Here is a 21,052-nt window from a genome sequence, read left to right as displayed (position 1 = left end):
TTGGTTTGCGTTATGTTATATTTACAGATTCTAAGCTTTATTTCTGTTTTTTCCTCGCAGGCTTTGACTGTAGGTTGTGAGACAGTTGACATGACGTTGCGACGCAATGGATTAGGTCAGCTTGGGTTCCACGTGCGTTTGGACGGAACGGTGTCTGAAGTGGAGGAATATGGTTTCGCTTGGCAGGCTGGACTTCGACAGGGAAGCCGATTGGTAGAAATCTGCAAGGTTGCCGCGGTGACGCTCTCCCATGAGCAGATGATCGACCTACTGCGGACATCGGTCACTGTTAAAGTGGTCATTATCCCACCTTTCGAAGAAGGAGGAGCTCGCAGGTTAGTATCTGGAAATTTGCCCGTATTTTGGGGGGTTGACTTCATTGTTTCAGCGAAAGTGTTGGTGTAAACAACTGCTGTTTGAGAAATCAGTGACCTCCTGAAACCATAAACCTCACAAGATGTGTAGAGTTATTTATTGCATCACAGAAGCCACATCTTAAGCAGCACATGTGGTATATAGAGTTTCTGTTGTGGTGCTGAGGAATTACAATAGGGTTTATGCTCAAATCACATGACCAAAGTCAGTTTATAGAGAAACTTCTTAGATAATCAGCAAGCTTAGCCAGTTCTTTTACTGTTTTATTATATCCACATGTCAGTAAGGAAAAAAAAAACTTGAATGATTTTAAACAATTGATTTTTAGTTCTCAGTGTTTAATTTTTATTTACTTAAACATAACAGCATCTGTATTCAGAGTAAATCAGATGTTCGGCAGTTAGCACCCATAACATAATGTATCAGTGAAACTTGAAATGTAAATCAGTGTCTGTGGTGGATGAAGTACATAAAATCAAGCAATTAAAAGTACAAATACCTTACTGTAATGTTACTGTAGTAAAAGTCCTAGATAGCCCTTTTTATTTCACTCAATTAAAACCCTTAATCAAATAAATAGCCTTTTCAGATTATGATAAACAAATGTCGACAGGTCCACATTCAAGAATTTCATACAGCAGTTTTTCTCAACCACGTTCCTGGAGGGCCACCAGCTCTGCACATTTCTATGTCTCCTTAACCAAACACACCTGATTCAGATCATCGGCTAATAAGCAGAGACTGGAAGACCTGTAATGGGTGTGACAGACAAAGGAGACATCCAAACCATGCAGTGTTGGTGGTCCTCCAGGAACATGGTTGAGAAACACTGTCAAACAGTGAGTTACCATAGATGTCATAAACTTACCATAGATTGAACTAAAGATTTAGTTCATATCTGACAGTCATCAACCTAAAAGGACTTTCATTTACAATAAGAATCCTTAAAATTCTAGTAAGTAGTATCTTACTTTTCCTGTCATTATTCATTCATTTATTTTATTTTCGGCTTGGTCCCTTTAATAATCTTGGGTCGCCACAGCGGAATGAACCGCCAACTTATCCAGCATATGTTTTAGGCAGCGGATGCCATTCCAGCTATAACGCATCACTGGGAAACATCCATACACACTCATTCACACATATACACAACAGACATTTTAACCTACCCAATTCACCTATACCACATGTCATTGGACTGTGCGGGAACCCGGAGCACCCGGCGGAATCCCATGCAAACTCCACACAGAAATGCCAACTGACCCAGGCGAGGCTCGAACCAGCAAACTTCTTGCTGTGAGGCGATTATGCTACCCACTGCACCACCGCGTCACCCCTTTTCTGTCATTAGTCACGACCAATTCAGTTCAAATTCATTCAGTTTTTAAACAAAGACTCTGACTGAATCATTTCAATCAGTGTTGAATCAAACTGATGCACAACAGATTGAGCAGGTTAAATGAAAATAATGAATAAACTCCTTTATGAATCAGACAGTGCTGTCATGTATGGAGCATATAACAATTTCTCTGATTCAAATTAGATGGAGCAAGATGTTTTTATATGAATTGTTCAGCAGCCCTGTCAGATCTTTTTTATATACATTGGTCTTTTATGTAAATTTGACCAATCAGATGGGGCCTACTGATCTGAGCTGCAAATAAGTACTTATAAAGACAACAGCCAATCAGAGACTGATTAGAATATCTGCTGAGGTCTTCACTCATTTGTACACTGCCTGACATAAGAATAATAAACTATATCCAATAATCACAAATACTGCAGAAGGCCTATTAGAACCTGCGTGGACCCAAGATTCTCAGAAAATCAGTCAAGTTTGGTAAAGGAAAAATTATGGTTTGGGGTTACATTCCGTATAGGGGTGTACGAGAGATCCGCAGAGTGGATGGCAACATCAACAACCCGAGGTATCAAGACATTTGTGCTGCTCATTACATTACAAACCACAGAAGGCAAATTCTTCAGCAGGATAGCGCTCCTTCTCATACTTCTGCCTCCACATCAAAGTTCCTGAAAGCAAAGAAGGTCAAGGTACCCCAGAATTGGCCTGCCCAGTCACCAGACAGAACATTATTGAGCATGTCTGGGGTAAGATGAAGGAGGAGGCATTGAAGATGAATCTTGATGAACTCTGAGAGTCCTGCAAGAACACTTTCTTTGCCATTCCAGATGACTTTATTAATCAGTTTATTGAGTTTATTGAGATGTACGGATGCAGAAATTCAAGCTCATAAGAGTCATACACAGTATTAATTCTTTTTCCACTGCACCATGACTTTATATTCTATACTGTACATTATTTCTGTTAAGTGACAAGACTTTTGTCTAAGGAAAGTCAGACCTTACTGTCTTATTAAATAATTAAAAATCAAGGGATGATCATATTTTTATTTTGGTACAATAAGTGTAATCTAGAGGCCTTTGCCTTTCATATCAGCCACTTCAGACATCAAATGATCAAATAGAAGTCAAGTTATTATTTGCTGCTCTTACATCTGAGGTTGACAACAACTCTTTTGTCAGGCAGTGTAGTGTTTTAAAGACCTTTAAAAGTGTTTTTACACCTTGACACCTTTTTTTAGTTTGAATTAGAATGAATGAAATCTTATTATATATATATATATATATATATATATATATATATATATATATATATATATATATATATATATATATATATATACCTGTTTATTTTAAAATCATTCAATATATATATGATTTAAAAAACAAAACATGTGTCTATGGAAATGATTTATCATAAGAAATCTCACCTGATTTATCATAAGAAATCTCACATTTTCTCTCATACAAGGAATTGTTGCCTTTCCCTACAATTATATCCATCCAACTTAAGACTATGTCTGTTAGGACATTAGCTGGAAAGGAAATATAAAGACTGAACCTCTTGTTACTTTTAATTGAATCGCTTTGCAGACAATGAGCCATTAGCCCAACAGTTGTATCAGAATGTAAGATAGCATTGTAGAATGTAAGATAGTAGATAGTAAGACTCCATTAAATTCATTCCACTTTGATAAATCATTAACAAGAACACCATAAAACACCATCAAGACGCCAGCCTGTCTCATAGTCTAGAGACAAAAGCGCCGGCTGCTCACTTCATTTAGTGTGATGATGCAAATGATGTTTCAAAAAACCCAGAGAGAACATCAACTCTGCTACATCTGTTAGTGTGAATGTTTGATCTAATGACAGACAGAAGGCCAAACATTTGATCAGATATTTATCAAACGTATTTTTCTAAAGCAATTGGTGTATTCAAAGGGATAGTTCACCCAAATAATGAAATTACCTCATTATTTACTCTCCCTCATGTGGGTTTAAGCTGTTGAATTTCTTTCCTCTGTTCAACACAAAAGAAGATATTTTGAAGAATGATGGTTACTGAGGCCTTCCATACTTGGAAAAAAAATCCTATCGCTGCATCCCAATTTGCCTACTTATACTACATCCTAAAAGTATGTACTGTTTTATGAAGAAAAAGTACATACTGTTGAGTGTATGATAGAAGAGTCTGCAAGCACTGGGACATAATACTTCCCCATATACAGTATAGACCAGATGTTGCTTAGTTACATGCCCTGTCAATCATCTTCACAAATCATCCACATTTCTTTCATAATTCATTTCTCCCCTTATTGGACACACAGCAGCGGGTTCAGCTGCCATTCATGGAGTCTTTCATGCAGAGAAATCTTCTCATGCGTGCAGAAGTTAGACGAAACACCCATTTATAAAACTTTACATTGTTGCAAAATTAAATATAATACAGGAAATGTGGTTTTAAATCATTTCTAGTAGGTTAGATATTAATTAAGAGTCATTCAAACATCATTATTAAAGCCTATCCACTTAACGATTTGTCTCACATGTCTGCCATATTTGTAGTTTAGTACTTTTTTCTCACGTTTGTAGTTCTAATCGACTTCACATCCAAAGTATTGTGAGCAGTATAAGGATACAACCCCCCCCAAAAAAAATTTCACCCAAATTACTAAATCTTGGAGCTGTATCAATGCAAATAGTTGAAACGGTCAGTAATATGTTTATTATTATTATTTACTAAAGGATAGAATAAATATTGAACATTTTAAATGGCTGTAAATAAATAAGCAAACAGTTTAACCTATTAAATTGAAAAGCTATTATAAAGAAAAAGAATCAAGTTATTAAATCTTTTATTTAGATTTTTCGTTTGATTACATTAAATAACAGAGGTGCACACATCTATAACGAAAGCATTTGATTGCAATCCTGACTTTTTATGCTCATTTAAGACAAAAGTAGTTTGACAAGATTGACATGTTTAGATGTTGTTGTTATTATTATTATTATCATTATTATTATTATTATTATTATTATTATTATTATTATTTTGTGTATATGTCTGTTCAAACACGCAGCCAAAACCCAGAGTGTCCCCTTTTGCTGCGCTTTAAATCGCGTGTGCAGAATCCGTTTGGGAAGCAGCATATATTTATCACTATGGTGCGCGTCTGACAATCATGCAGCACTACATGAACTGACTGTTTTGAGGATTGCATAGGAGGGGGTGACGGCGTCTCTAATGAAAAGGAAGGGAATCCGTTTTTATATTTATTTCAAAGTGTTTTCATGCCTAAATAGAATGAAAGCACAGAACAGATTCACATTTAAGAGCAAGGGGCGTGCCCTGGTGGTTTGGTGTTATAGATTGCGTATAGGGAGGATCGGCTCTTTAATGTTTATTGCCTTCATAGAAAGATTACAAATACGGGAGAAATACCATTATGAGATGATAGCAGGATAGAATTGTAAAATACGGGAGAATCCCAGGAAAAACGGGAGGGTATAGTATTAGTATAAGAACAGGTTAGTATAGTATTAGTGGTTAGAGTATGCAGGGATCTGAACTTTGAATTTCTATCGGTAAAAAAATAGAGAATCCGGGTAAATTTGGAACAATTATGACAATTACGAATTCTATTTTCAAATACTACTTTGAATGGATAGACTGTTAATTGGGATCTTTGTGTTTAACGGAAGAAAAGTATTCAAAAAGGTTTTGTCATGCTGTAAGTAAACAATGACAGAATTAGTTTTTTGCGTGAACTATCCTTTTATTAATCACCATTTTAAATGAAAAAACAGCAGATAATTGTAAATTGTATATCGGAAGATATTTATGGTTGATAAATCCTTTGCTTTGAGAAATGCCTTTGTTTTGATGGACAATCACAAGGAAAATGCTCTATTGAAATGCTGATATTATTATGAGCTGCTGATGTGATAAGTGCTACATTTACATTACATTTACATTTACATTTAGTCATTTAGCAGACGCTTTTATCCAAAGCGACTTACAAATGAGGACAAGGAAGCAATTTACACAACTATAAGAGCAGCAGTGAACAAGTGCTATAGACAAGTTTCAGGTGTGTGAAGTCTAAGAAGCTAGGCATTAGTAAAAATTTTTTTTTTTTTTTTTTTTTTGAGATAGAGAGAGAGGGCACAGTTAGTGGTATAGCCAGAGAGGCAGTTGCAGATTAGGAAGGAAAGTGGAGACTAAACAGTTGCGTTTTTAGTCGTTTCTTGAAGACAGCAAGTGACTCTGCTGTTCTGATGTAGTTAGTTTCTATTGAAATGCTGATATTATTATGAGCTGCTGATGTGATAAGTGCTACATATTACGTTGCACATTTATACTTTCAATGCAGTCCTTGCAATTTGATAATCATGCAAAAACACATTGCAATCTCAAGTATTGTCCATTTTAAAGTAGTTACCTGCCAATTAGTAAGTCCTTTCACTCTCATTTGGCGCTTGGCAAGTGTTAATTTTAGACTCCACAATTACAGCGCAGTACAGCTGAAATCCTCCTCAATCCTGCATTCCTTTTCTCTGAATAAGACAAACACAAAATATAAGCGCTGTCAGTGTTTACTCTTTCACAGAATAGACGCTCTCTGACAGAACCTCAACTCAGCAGCAGTTATTCTCTACAGAAGCAGCGACTTTAAGCGTAAAATCTGGGCAGCAGCACATTTCCGATCTGACAGGACTGCTGTTATTGGGGGTTTTTGTTTTGCACTTCGCACCCCTCTGGAGACGAATTCTCATTTTGGAAAGATTAATGATGGACCTCATGGCTGAATTAATGTTGCTTGTTGCAGATGCCCGCCGGCTGCTACCCTGCTGACATAATTCAAAGATTCAGTTTCACTCTTTTTATAGAGGATACCGGGGGAAAAAATCATTACATGCATCTTCAAACGAAAAGGAAGAAGCTTTTGTTTTCTTGCTCGTACCTCCTCTTTGTCTGCTGCGCAAACACACAGGCGCACATAAATACACACGCACGCACGCAGGCAGGCAGGCACTCACCAGATTTTGAGAACGTTGGCAGACGCCTCAGTTCTCCGGGGAACAGCGAGTGGGAGTGTGAGAGAGAGAGAGTGTGTTAGAAGAGGAGAAGAGAGAGGGATGGAACAGTTTACAAATGAAAACACTCATTATGTGAAGCCTCAGTTTCAAAGCGTCGAAAAGGTATGTATGCAGCTGCATTTTAGACTTTAAAACCTGCTTATTTTACATCTTTTTTTAATGTCATTTTACATAACTTTGCATCAGAATCAGTTTTATTGCCAAGTGTGCTTCACACACACAAGGAATTTGTTTGGCTACAGAAGCTTCCAGTGTACATAAAGTGACAAGTGACAACACAAAATAAATCTGAAAAAATAAAGTAATAATAATAAAAAATGATGAACATTAAACAGATGCGGTTAGTGAAGAAACCTGGATGTTGAAAAGAAACCTGGATGTTGACAAAAACAGTGCAAACACTGGAGAGCCCCACACCGAAGCGGCCATCCGCGGCGCCATCTTGATGAGGTTGCATATTTAACTCTTAATTTTTCAATCTGATCTCATAAGGTAACATAACTATTTTATATAATTTCAGAAAAGTGGCCGATTCGTACTAATTTATATGATTTAATTGGAAAATGCACAATTTTTAAAAGGAGGCTTCCCCCCAAACCCCACCCCTGATACTACCCCTTATTTAGGCTGAGGCTTATGTATCAAATTTTCTTGTTGCGATTAAATGCTAAAGCTTTTATCACGATAAACCGTATTATCAGGATATTGACTTAATCAGCAAAAAAGTTACTTTAACATGTTTAATAACACAAAATACTTAGTGTACTGCTTAGGGATGCTCAAAATAACCAATTCACCATTAACCGAATAAAACAAATAAGTTGTGTGATTTAGTGTACAACCAACAAACCAAGCTTTTTTTTTCCATTTCAAAAATGACAGTTATTAAATAGTTCTTATAGAATATCCATTTTAAAAATAGCCTACATAATCTACGAATCTAACAAATCCAAAGATTTTCTTGATTTTTGCATAATGATAACTCCACCAAACTGAGGCTTTCATTTTACAGCTTATGAAACATGTATGCAAATTAATGCATTATAATTAATGTTATTACATATGCTAAAGTAGCCTGTACTTTACAAAAAGTCAACATATGAGCCTCGTCATTGTCTTTCATCACACGCAGCGTGCTCATGAACTGCGAGTGCAGAGAGGAAGCACACACAAGGTAAAACCAGACCCTCAAGACATAATCTTTAAGATAATGACTTCTATTAAAAATGTTGACAGAGGTTTGTGATATAAGAATAACAGCAGAGCATTAATTAACTGCATATTTTCCGTGAATCGATAGATTTGAGGTAGCCTGATATTTTTATTTGACGAAAGACAAAAACATGCGATGGGAAAGAAACATCCATGCTGGTTCTTGAAAAGGATTCAGTCAGTGTTTTGGTTTTGTAATCTAAATTAATCTTTTAGGTTAAAAAATATCTAGGGAAGGCCTATATATTTTATTCTTTTTATTTAGTTTGTTCTTTTTTTTTATGCTATTGGAAACACTGCAGGTGTGTGAAGGTGTTCTGTTGTTATTATGTTCGCATGTTAAAATAAATCAGTACATTAAAATGCAACATTTAATGTGTCAGACACAAAATAGACATGTACATTTTTTTATTAAATAATTTGATATTAATCTGACCACTTGTGGTTAATATTTGGGTAGCCATTGGCGGTTGTTAAAATTAACCGAAATTAGCATGCCTAGTACTGCTTTATTTTTTTATGTACATGTTCAGAATAAACAAATGTTTCAATCAGATTAATTTGGAAAAGTGAGTAGATTTTTTTTTTTTAGTTACCATGTTAATAGTTTAAAAATGAATTTTATGAGTTATTATCTCTATTTAATAAAGCGATTGTGACTTAATTAGATTACGACTACAAATTTAACACGTTATTAGGCATGAATTAAGGAATTAATATGACCGAAGATTAATGAATGCTTTTGTCATTTGCATTGTGAGTTTAGTTAAATAGCATATAAATAGTCACAGAATTTTTGATCAATATTTCAGCGTCTAGTAGGCCAGATTAACATGAAAATCTTAATCTGTGAACTGTTAAGATAATTAAACAATTAAACATTTGGTACTGTTTTAAAATTTTAATACATTTTAAGACTATTTATAAAAACTACTTTAATTATTTTATAAGAATAGATTTGATCTAGTGATTTTACCAGATGTCATGTTGGACAAGGTGAAGACCACACTCAATGTTAACATTAAAAATATTATCTAATTTATGTATTCAATTGTTTATGATTTTTAATTATTTACTGTACTTATTAATGAAATGTTTTTGCCATGAAAATAGCCGTTGTTGCTGACATGGCAATAAATCAAAATATATGATCTATAATGGCATTGTTATGAACAAACACTTCAAACACAATGTGAAAATTCTTAAAAAGCACACTAAAAGTTTAAATAATACAAATATATATTCACCGTATTTTGAAGTGCCTAAATCACGATATACACTCACTTGCCATGTTATTAATATTCCTCAGAGATTTTGGTCCATATTGACATGATAGCATCACGCTAAGTTGCTGCAGATTTGTCGGCTGCACATCCATGATGCAAATCTCCCGTTTCTCCACATCCCAAAGGTGCTCTATTGGATTGAGATCTGGTGATTGTGGAGGCCAATTAATTGCAGTGAACTCATTGTCTTGTAGAAGAAAACAGTCTGAGATGATTGGCGCTTTATGACATGGTGCCTTTTCCTGCTGAATGTATTGGTACACTGTGGTCATAAAGGAATGGACATGGTCAGCAACATTACTCAGGTAGGCTGTGATGTTGACACGACTGTCAGTTGGTACTAATGGGCCCAATGTGTGCCAAGAAAATATCCCCCACACCATTACACCACTGCCATCAGCCTGAACCATTGATACAAGGCACGATGGATCCATGCTTTCATGTTGTTGACTCCAAATTCTGACCCTACCATCTGAATGTTGCAGCAGAAATTGAGACTCATCAGACCAGGCAACGTTATTCCAATCATCTATTGTCCGATTTTGGTGAGCCTGTGCAAATTGTAGCCTCAGTTTCCTGTTCTTAGCTGACAGGAGTGGCACTCGGTGTGGTCTTCTGCTGCTGTAGCCCACCTGCCTCAGTGTTGTGCATACAGAGATGCTCTTCTGCATACCTCGGTTGTAACAAGTGGTTATTTGAGTTACTGTTGCCTTTCTATCAGCTGGAACCAGTCTGGCCATTCTCCTCTGACCTCTGGCATCAACTAGGCATTTGCACCCACAGAACTGCCACTCACTGGATATTTTCTCTTTTTTGGACCATTCTCTTTAAACCCTAGAGATGGTTGTGTATGAAAATCTCAGTAGATCAGCAGTTTCTGAAATACTCAGACCAGCCCATCTGGCACCAACAACCATGCCACTTTCAAAGTCACTTAAATCACCTTTCTTCCCCATTCTGATGCTCGCTTTGAACTGCAGCAGATTATCTTGAGCATGTCTACATGCCTTAATACACTGAGTTGCTGCCATGTGATTGGCTGATTATAAATTTGTATTAATGAGCAGTTGGACAGGCGTACCTAATAAAGTGGCCGCTGAGTGTATGTTTAATTACTGAATGTCGACATGTGTCTAATTGGGGGATTAGTAAATCATACTAAAATGTATGAATGAGATCATACAATGTAATGTGAATTATCCACTAAATAAATAAGCTACAAATTGCTGTGAGATTGCGTTGGAATTTCTGCTGAGCGTCTGCTGTCAGGGACTAATTACTCAGCAGTGTGTTTGATTGCGTGCAAAGCAGGACATGTGTTCACTGTTGTGGTTAAATTACGCAAGTAAACTCCTTTTCAAATGTTCTTTGGCTCACACACATGCACCCCCCAACACACCCCCACCCACACTGTGCTGTGGAACGAAAGAGCGCGTTAATTACATGCTTCGACATGCTTGCCTTTCTGTCATTCAATCTCTTTCTCTTTCCCTCCTCTGTTTGTACGGCTTTCCCTCTCCGTGCTCCAATCTCTGCGTGCCGGAAACTACCGGGGGAGCAGATTGCATGAGACTCGAGGCTGAAATGAAATAAATAAAGAGGCTTTAATGAAGAAATCCATTCGGACGGCGTGTTTAGCATGCAGGGAGAGGATATAAAGAGTGCGGATGCTGAGGCATGTCTGAGCGCCTCCTCACTGGGAATAAAGTGGGAGGGTGTCAAAGCCAGAGGAAAGAAACAGCCCTCCTCCTCTTTCTCTCTCTCTCTCTCTCCCTCCCGATCGCTCTCTCGTTCCTCTTGTTATCGTAGTGAAAGAGAGGATTGGAGTGTGTATGTGTGTGTGTGTCAGGGCTGGTTTGTACTTCAGCTGTCAGTCAGAGCCTCATGGCACTGCTGTGGACATCCGATACAACAGTCTGCTCTACACGCGGAGGTTAGTGATGATGGGAAACAAAGAGAGAGGGTGGATGATGGGAAATGCTGGAGCTCAATTGTGTTACAACAATGAATGAGGCTGGAATGAACATACTTGGAGACGGAGGAGGAGGTTGTGATGGATGGATGGTGGACGGCAGTGAAAGAGGAGTGGTGGAGCTGACAGCACTCTTTCAGTGTTGAGGAGGAAGATCTCCAGCACAGCAACACGAGGCTGGCTGTGCTCGTGGCTTTTTTCAGCCTTTGTCCACTCGTGGCTTCAGTCTCTTTGATAAAGCGTTTCATGCGTGCTGAAGAATTATCATGTCTCGTTGTGGATCTTAAAGAGATTAGAATTAACGCATGGGCTGATAGTTGTATGAAAATGTCTTTTTTTTGCCTTCTGAGTTCTGAATTATTTATGGTAGGGTCCAAAAAGCCTGAGACTGATATTTTTTTTGTAAATAAATTGTACATTTTATTCCATTTAAAGAAAAAAAAAAACGAACTGAAATGATCCAATAATGCATGTGGATGCATTAACTAATATTATAAATAACTAATATGCTTGTTATAGTATTTATTCCTGTTTAACATTAGCTGATATAACACAGTTCTTATTTTTTGTTATTATATATATATAATATATATGTATATGTATGTATATGTATATGTATATATATGTATATGTATATGTATATATACACACACAGTTGAAGCCAGAATTATTAGCCCCCCCTTTAATTTTTTTTTTTTTATATATATATATATATATATTTTATTAACAGAGCAAGAAAATTTTCACAGTATGTCTGATAATATTTTTTTCTTCTGGAGAAAGTCATATTTGTTTTATTTCAGGTAGAATAAAAGCAGAATTAATTTTTTTTAAACTATTTTAAAGTCAAAATTATTAGCCCTTTTAAGCTGGCAAAGATAAAAATAAATCAGTTATTAGGCTAATAATTCTAAATATATATATATTTATTTATTTATTTAGTAAGTTGTAAGTAGATTTATTTATTTTTGCCTTTAAAATATTTTATTTACATATTGCGTGATGACAAACATTTACATTCCAGCATATTTTTTCATAAAATAACATTTAAGTTTTGATTTAAAAGTGTAAAAATTATTATGATTGAAAGAGAAGTCTTCCCATTTTGCTGTTCACTACAAATTTAATGTATAAAAGTAATTTTATAACACACAGAAAGCATATTAAATGCAAGTAATATGTCTATATTAATGTATTAAATAACCTAAAGGGTCAAAATAAAAGTGAAATAACGTTCAGCATAACGAGTATGTTTATATATGTATATAATAGATGTATAATACCTACTTTAGGCATGGGCTGGTATAAGATTCTGACGGTTTGATAACCTTGAATAAAAATATCCTGATTTGACGGTATTGTGATCACTGCTCTAAAATATATTCTTTTTTAATGTTTGAGTAAAAAACTAAAACTTTTTCCTGCTTTGAACACAGTGTATTTAATTTTAAAAAACATTTCAATTATTTTGGAACAGTAAATATGTCAGGCTAAATAATTCAAATGAATCATTGACTTCTGTTGTCTCCATTAGTTTTAAAAACACTGATTTCTTTACAATTTAAAACGGCATCTTTGGAGAGATTTTCTGCTGGAGATACTGTTGTCCTCAAAAACAAACAAAAAAAGTAAATAAAAATGTCTTCCATATACTATAGGAGCGGTATAGCAGACATTATTGGCAGATTCAAAACCTTGACTTTTCCAACTACTGTATACCTTGAAAACGGTTATCATCCCATGCCTAACCTACTCTGACCTCTATGTATTAAAATATGGAAGCAATAATTCATAATATTGATTAACAACACATACTCTGAAAGTTTATGATTTTTCTTTGGTTTAGGGTTAGTTTTATGTAATTATCCATAATTATGCACAACTGTAGTAAGTACGTAAGGTTACAAGTGTTGACAATGACAGTTCAACAAATAGAAATAGGTGATTTTGCTATGGTTTAACTCACGAATAAAACATAGTAAGAACTTCTTTGTTCACTGTATATCATGTGCAGGGCTCTGTACTGGGTCACTGATCAAATAAGTACATTTGTAACATTGACCATGTGACTCTTAGTACAGATGGTCAGATGCTCTCGCTGGAGAATGTGATCTTCAGCTTTTACACAAACAGCTGCTGTCATTAGATCAGAACTCTTCAATATCCTCAAAATTCTTTAAATCCGTTTGTTTTATTTATTCAAACAGTTTACTGTTATGTAATGATATGCATTTTTTGTTTCTTTAAAATATGAATCTAGTTTTTGGAAATTAAATATTTATAACGATGGCTTGTTGTGTAGCCTAATAATATTGACCTGAAATATTATCTTTATTTTTTTAAAACTGCTTTTACTCCAGCCAAACTAAAAGAAATTGGACTTTCTCCAGAAGAAATAATTCTATATGAAATACTGTGGAAATTGCTCTTTTAAACAGCGCTTGGGAAATACTTGAAAAGTATATAAATTTAATAGGAGAGCTAATCATTTTGTCTTCAACTATAACAGTCTCGTTTTTTTGGACCCCTAAGTATGTGGTGGGTTTATTTTATATAAACACAAGCTGATGGTTAATATTCAGTTTCCATCCTCAGTCTCCAGTGTGTCAGCAGTCAGTCAGGACTAGTTGATTTGCCCTTGTGTTCTTCAGAAGAGAGTTTTTGGTGTATTAGACACAAGCGCTGAGGGTCCTGCTGTGTTTTCTCTCTCTCCCCCTCCTACTCTCGCCCTCCTCTGCTTCCTTTTGTCTCGTTTTGGCTTTCTGACTATTGGTTTGTCTGTCTTTCTCTCTCTCCCTGTGGATGGAGGATAATAATGGGTAGCAGCTTACTATAATGATGATGATGTGTAAAATGTAGATGTCGGGGGCCGCGAGGTGATGATACTAGAATAGAGGGTGGAATATGAGGTGAATTTTGAAGCATTGATTGTGTTTTGGTAGCAGCTGGACAGGTGGGATTTACAGGATAACAGTCTCGTGTGGTAGTCCTTGTAACTGTTGGTAAGCTGCATTTATTTTGATCAGACATATAGTTTAAGCAGTACAAATGTGAAATGTTATTGCAGTTGATTTAAAAATACTGTTTGTTTGTTTTTGCAGTGTATTTTAATGTCATTTATCTCTGGGATCCAGAATTTGCAGGCTCATTACTGCAATTTTCAGTGTCACATGATCATTCAGAATCATTCCAATGTGCTGATTTACTACATTTATCAGTGTTTAATGTTAATAAATAGACAGTTTAAAAGAGTAGCACTTATCAAATTCGTTTTGCTTGTTTGTTTCATTGTAAAAGTCTTTACTGTCACATTTTATGCATTTTTGCTGCATGAAAGGATCACTTTCTTATAAAAAATGTATTTGGCTCAAAACATTTGAACATTTATGTAGATATTCATGGGTGATATACCTAAAATCATGATCAAATTTTTTCATTTTATTTTGGCGCCAATAGCCTGGTGGTTTGTGCATTGACAGATAGCACTGAGATGCTCACATTGACCTGAGTTCAATTCCTGGCTCGAGGTTCTTTGCCTGATCCTTCCCCTCTTTCTCTGGTCCCCATGCATTCCTGTCTCCACTCTACCGTCCTATAAAATATAGGTTAAAAAACCTGTAAAAATAATTAATTAGTTCAAATTTATATAAGTAGATGCCAATATTCACAAAAAATTTAAAATCCTTTATTATTATTTCTTTTAAAGGCATATGTTGCTTTTGAGTGAACATTGTACTATAGAAACCAGAGAGTTGAAGGATTAGTTCACCCAAAAGTGGAATTTCTTTTATAATTACTCACCCTCATATTGGTCCAATCTCCAAATAAAATTTAGTCCAAATTAGGATATTTAAGATCCAAACGCTCTATTATCCTCCGTAGACAGCAACTGTCCTGAAAAACTGTTGGTATTTTGATCAGACATATAGTTAAAGCAATACAAATGTGAAATATTATTGCAGTTTATTTAAAAATACTGCTTTTTTTTTTTTGTACAGTGTATTTTAATGTAATTTATCTCTGGATCCAGAATTTTCAGCCTCATTACTCCATGATTCATCAGAGTATTAGTAGAGTATTCAACTATATTACAAAATTGTTTGGTATTTTCCTTTTTTTCCTCCTTTTGGAGTTGAAATGTGTTTATTCCATACAAAGTATGAAGCTGATTGGTCAGTTTTTGTCACGTGACTCGTGGTGCGGTTGTGGCATTTTTTCAACTAGGTGCGCCTGGAAAGCATGAGCGTGACGTGCCGCTTGTGCAATGCATGCATGTCGCTGCCAATATGTATGTGCAAGCCACACGCTTCCATTGAAAATAGCGAACTTGCACATGCAAAAGATGGGATATGTGAACGGCCCTTAGTTAATAGCCTCAGCCATAGTTAAAATCAGCCTTTAATCCAAGATGTGTGCGTATTGTTGACAAGCTCGGAACTTTAAACTAGCGCACAGTTGGCGTAACTTTGGCATAACTGTAAGTTGCAGCAGTTTTGTTCCGTGCAGAAGTGCGATGGAGAGAAGGCTTTACGATCAATTAACCGTGACAAATTAAAGCACCATTAATAGTGAAATCGGTTAATTATTGCATCCCTACTGCCGAATTTGCTTAATTTGGATAAAAATAGACACTTATGCATTTTATAGACATGACATGACGCTGCGCATCTTGTCCAGTGTCCATTGTTCGAGTTCCTGCCTAATCGCGAAACAAAACTTGGCCTCACCAAAAAAATTTACTTTTAGCTTTGTAATCACTAAAGAATAGAATGGCATTCATTTGAAACATGGACACCGATAACAAACGATTAGAATCGCATGTCAATTATGACTTGAGTTCTGCAAATGAGAATGAAAATGAACTACTGCACATTTTGGGAACCACTGAAATGAACCACTATGTTTTAAATCTGCACTGTAAAAATTTTTTTTATTTTTATGTTTAAGGCATAAAATAATGACAGTTAAATTGCAGAAATTTACTGTAAAATAAAGGACATACATTTTCTGGTGAATTTCTGTCATTTAATGTCCGTTATTTTACAGTAAATATCTGCAATTTAATGGCGTTATTTTACGATAAATTTCTGTAATTTAATGTCCGTTACTTTACGGTAAATTTCTGTAATTTAACGTCCGTTATTTTACGATAAATTTCTGTAATTTAACAACAGTTATTTTACGTTAAATTTCTGTAATTTAACAACAGTTATTTTACGTTAAATTTCTGTAATTTAATGTCCGTTACTTTACGGTAAATTTCTGTAATTTAACGTCCGTTAGTTTACGTTAAATTTCTGTAACTTAATGTCCGTTATTTTACGTTAAATTTCTGTAATTTAATGTCTGCGTTTTTTTTGAGTAAATTTCAGTAATTTAACGGGCATTATTTTATGGTGAATTTTTGTAATTTATCATCCGTTATTTTGCTGTAATTTTCTGTAATTTAACAGGCCTTTTTATGGGAAAATAAACATAAAATAACAGATTTTTTTTTAAGTGTAGTTCAGTGTGGCTCTGAACTAAAAGCATTTCCACTATAAATTCTGACAATCCTTTTAACACAAACATTTGAAATATGATTTGAAAATGTTTCTTCATTAAAATTTTCTCAACAAATGTAATGCTCTAGTTTTGGAACAAGAACTATTTGTTCTTTATCTTTATAATCTAGAGTTTCAATATTACATCCAGAGCTTGTTCATGCTTAATATGACTCTGTTAATAAAATAAATAATTTTAAAGTTTGCTGCACTGTCATTCATAGATTACAATTATAAACAAAAGCATAGAAACTCCAGTTCTTGTTAAATGTAAACATGGAAAGATGTATTTGCTCAGCCGAAGCAATAAGACAAAATATATGTCAAGAATTGTTTTGGAATTGAATCGTGACCCCACAAAGCCTGTAAAGATTCCCACCCCTAGTCCTACATTACTGTGTTTATAATGATCTTGTCCGGAACGATAATGAATGACTGCTGACTAACTAAATAAGGCTTGAAGAAACTGTTGTCTAGGAGAAACCCGAATCAAAGGACAGTTACCTTGACTTGAGTCTTTGTGTGAAAGTGCTGACAGTGAAGGGGGGCGTCCGATACAGAGCGGCTTTGGGTTTCTCATCATCATCAGAAAGCAGAGAAACCCATGGGACTATGGCGCTGATCAGAGCGTTTCGTCCTCATGCTATTTGGCATTTGGTTGGGGTTAGTGTACTGGTCAACGGGGATTTGGAACTAATCTGCCAGTGAACCAGACTTGCTCTGCTCAAGTGCGCACTCAGATTACTGCACAACTGTTTACTCAAATCATTCCCCAAAATCTCAAACCTTTAGCATGGGATGCAGAGGTTTCATCTGGAGCGAGGGCTTTCAGATGGTCATGATCACCCTAGTCTCGCATAACCTGATTTTTGACTCACAACAACATATTTATTCTGGCCAAGAACCATTCATTTAGACACGATTCTAACATTGCTGACCACCATAGAAATATTATTCAAAGTAAAGTATGTCTGGCTCAGTGATTGTGAATTTATGATCCCTTTAAAGTGGTGTAGTGATTAAATATATCAGTTAAAATATATTTATATACACTACAGTTGAATTTAAGTCAAGATTTTCTATTGTAATACTCAAAAATACTGGAAAAGCAATTATGTTTAATAAAAATGTATAAGCGATAATCATTTAGAGTAGAGCTGCACAATATTGGAAAAATGTAACATTGAGATATATTTTTATTCTTCAATATATATCGTGATGTGAACACAATTTCCCCAACTGACTTAATATCTTAATTTGGATAGAATTTATAATGTTAGATTGATTGGGATGATTCTGCCATGGAAGTGCATCTCCATAAAAACTAATAAGATGCAATTTAAATAAACAGAGTTTTATTGTTTTTCAAGTCTAATAGTATTCAGGTACAGTAATTGAATAATAAAAACAAACCATTCAATATAATGACTCATTATTAATGTTACAAATAGAACAGTTTTTTTTATACCTGAATGCTTTTAAAACCATCATTCAATCACAGGCCTTAAAAAACACATGTAAACAGTTAATCATAATGCGCTCAACTCAACATTGCATATCCTGCGATGTGACTATTGTGAATGATCACATTGCGTTATCAACGCTAAAACGAAATATTGTGCAGCCATCATTTTAAATATGAAATTTTTAAAAAAGAAATGCAAAAAAAAAATAAAATAAAATAGATTAAGAAGCATTAAGAAATTTACAACTTCTAGTTTAGTGTTTTGCTCTGCGGACTGCCGGTGACATTTCTTATAAATTTGAAATACAAATGTTGCCATTTAAAGCATAAAATGACAATTAGTCAAAATAATAAATGGTGCCATTTTTTCAAATATATTATAATTTGGTATTATAATACCAAACACCGTATTTTGACCAATTTGAGTCATTAAAAAAAAAAAAAAAGACTTTTGAATTAAATAAAAAAAATCAAAATGTTAACTGTAAAATGTTCATATTTTTTCTCAAATACTTACAGTACTTAGTAAATCCAGTACATCTGAGAATATTCAGGTGGTCTTTTAGGTTTTCTTCCCCTGCATATATGAAATGTCATAAACTGACGACAGTTTAGAGCAGAGCTTCCCAAACTAGGGCCCTTTGATTTGGTAACCTTCGATTTGGCCCGCCATCCCATGGTTTAGCGATTCAAATATTTCAAATATAACGTAACCTTTTATTTGTTTGTTTATTATTTTATTGTTTTATTTTTTTGTTTTAAGCTACAAAAAAATAGAACTGAAATGAAATATTTCAGTTTAAATGCTGTAATTTAGTTTAAATTGTACATACTGTCACCCGACAGATAGAGGACAATGTAGAGACTTTGGTGAGCAAATCAAAGCAGATTCTGCTTTACTGGTGTATTCAGCATTGAACTCCACTTTCTTATAAATGTGATTGTTTATGTTCTTATTGCAATAAGATTCAAAGTGATGTTTTCTATAGATTTTAAAATATTATTAAATATATTAGGAAATGACCCATGGCAACTTTAACGTAATATAGTTTGGTATGTTTATCTTCGGCCCACGGCTCTTAATGATATTTGGTTTTTAGCCCTTTATACGAAAAAGTTTGGGCACTCCTGGTTTATAGCATCAAAGGTGTTTACATCTTTCAATCTGAATAGTTTGTGATGATTGTGTGTTGCAGGGGCTGTACGGAGGAGTACGAGATGAAGATGATGGAGCAGAAGGGAGAAGCGGAGCCAGTGGCTGCTGGCTATCGAGCTGGGCAGCGAACCCCAGTATGGCGCTGGGACAGTCCTCCTGCTACACACAGCTCTGCCCAGCGCTGGACCCCCAGCGGACCCCCGCCAGTCCCCAGCCGCACACACAAAACTCTGGTTCCCATTCCATACAGAGAGCCCCAACACATCTCTGCTAAACGGTGACACATTTCAGCATATGGTTAAAATCTGAGAGAAAATAAAACTGCTATTGGCTACTTTTTATTTTTTGGGCTTTGTTTTTCTTCTCACTAGCTATTTCTGTCTCCTCCCACAGGCCTGTCAGTTACCCAGAGAACCATTACAGCGTGTCTCCTCTTGCTGGGGACAGAGGGCCGTACAGAAACCCTTCGGCTAGTTTTTCCAGTCCAGCCTCTGGCTTCAGCTCCACTGCGTTGGTGGTGCCGGGACTCAGTGGACCCTTCGTCCGCTATAAACCCTCTCGAGACGGGTCAGTTCTGGTCAATTGTTGTTAAGATAGACTTGGGGAAAATATTGTCTGTTGGTATCTTAGAATAGAAACAGAGCAACACAGGTGGCTCAGTGGGAAGCACTATCACCCACAGCAAGAAGGTCGCTGGTTTGAGTCACTTCTGGGTCAGTTGGCTTTTCTGTGTGGAGTTTGCATGTTCTCCCTGTATTGGCGTGGGTTTCCTAGTCCAAAGGCATGAGCTATATGTGAATCAAATAAACTAAGGCTGTAGTGTGTGGATGTGAGTGTATGGGTGTTTCCCTGTACTAGGTTGCAGCTGGAAGTGCATCCGCTGCATAAAACATGTGCTAAAATAGTTGGCGGTTCATTCCGCTTTGGCGACCCCTGAAAAATCAGAGACTAAGCTGAAGGAAAATGAATGAATGAACAGAGCAACACGTAATAATCTAAAAGCCATGCCCACTGAAGAGAAACAGTCCAACCCTCTCTACTCACTTTCTATTACAGCAAGCTAAAAGGCACCTGGGGTTTGCATCTTTGATAAACTATGACAGTTCCCTTTTGAAAAGTTGGAATGAATAATAAATCAATATGGAACTGTCTCTTAAAAGGGATGCCACTTTTAAAGGACAGTTCCATATATATTTATGGAGCCCAACTGAACTAAAATCAACCAGGTGAGGGCTGGCCAACCAAACCAGGCTTTAGTCCTAGCACTCAGACTAGTCAAATGACCTGATATATGGGGGTCAAAGGCTGATTTATACTTCTGCATTAAGCGCATGCATATGCTCCGGTGCAGCCTTTGTGTTGTCGCATAGCCCTCACCGTGGCCATCGCCACTGCACACCTCTCAAAAAATGTAAAGCCTGGTTTATACTTTTGCGTCGAGTGATCGGTTTGACCCACGGTGCCTGCCTTGCGCGTGTATTGCGCAGTGTATTTATACTTCTGTGCGCTGTTTGTGTTGCTCTGCAATAACACTTCCAAAACACTGGCAGTGAGGTATTTTTGTTCCACTGTGTCGAG

The 21,052-nt window shown here is 35.8% G+C and overlaps 1 protein-coding gene across 2 annotated transcripts in view; it reads left to right on the top strand.

Moving 5' to 3' along the window:
- Positions 1 to 21,052, top strand: part of sipa1l3 (signal-induced proliferation-associated 1 like 3) — a 173,462-nt gene that overhangs the window by 130,885 nt on the left and 21,525 nt on the right. For both annotated transcript variants that reach the window (XM_056478864.1, XM_056478863.1), the window contains 3 exons: positions 61 to 335; positions 19,515 to 19,751; positions 19,868 to 20,041. In XM_056478864.1, coding sequence (XP_056334839.1) covers positions 61 to 335; positions 19,515 to 19,751; positions 19,868 to 20,041 — 686 coding nt within the window. The remainder of the gene's footprint in view (positions 1 to 60; positions 336 to 19,514; positions 19,752 to 19,867; positions 20,042 to 21,052) is intronic.

The sequence above is a fragment of the Danio aesculapii genome, chromosome 18 (assembly GCF_903798145.1).
Source record: "Danio aesculapii chromosome 18, fDanAes4.1, whole genome shotgun sequence".
Classification (NCBI taxonomy): domain Eukaryota; kingdom Metazoa; phylum Chordata; class Actinopteri; order Cypriniformes; family Danionidae; genus Danio; species Danio aesculapii.
This window is presented reverse-complemented; position numbering and strand designations above follow the sequence as displayed.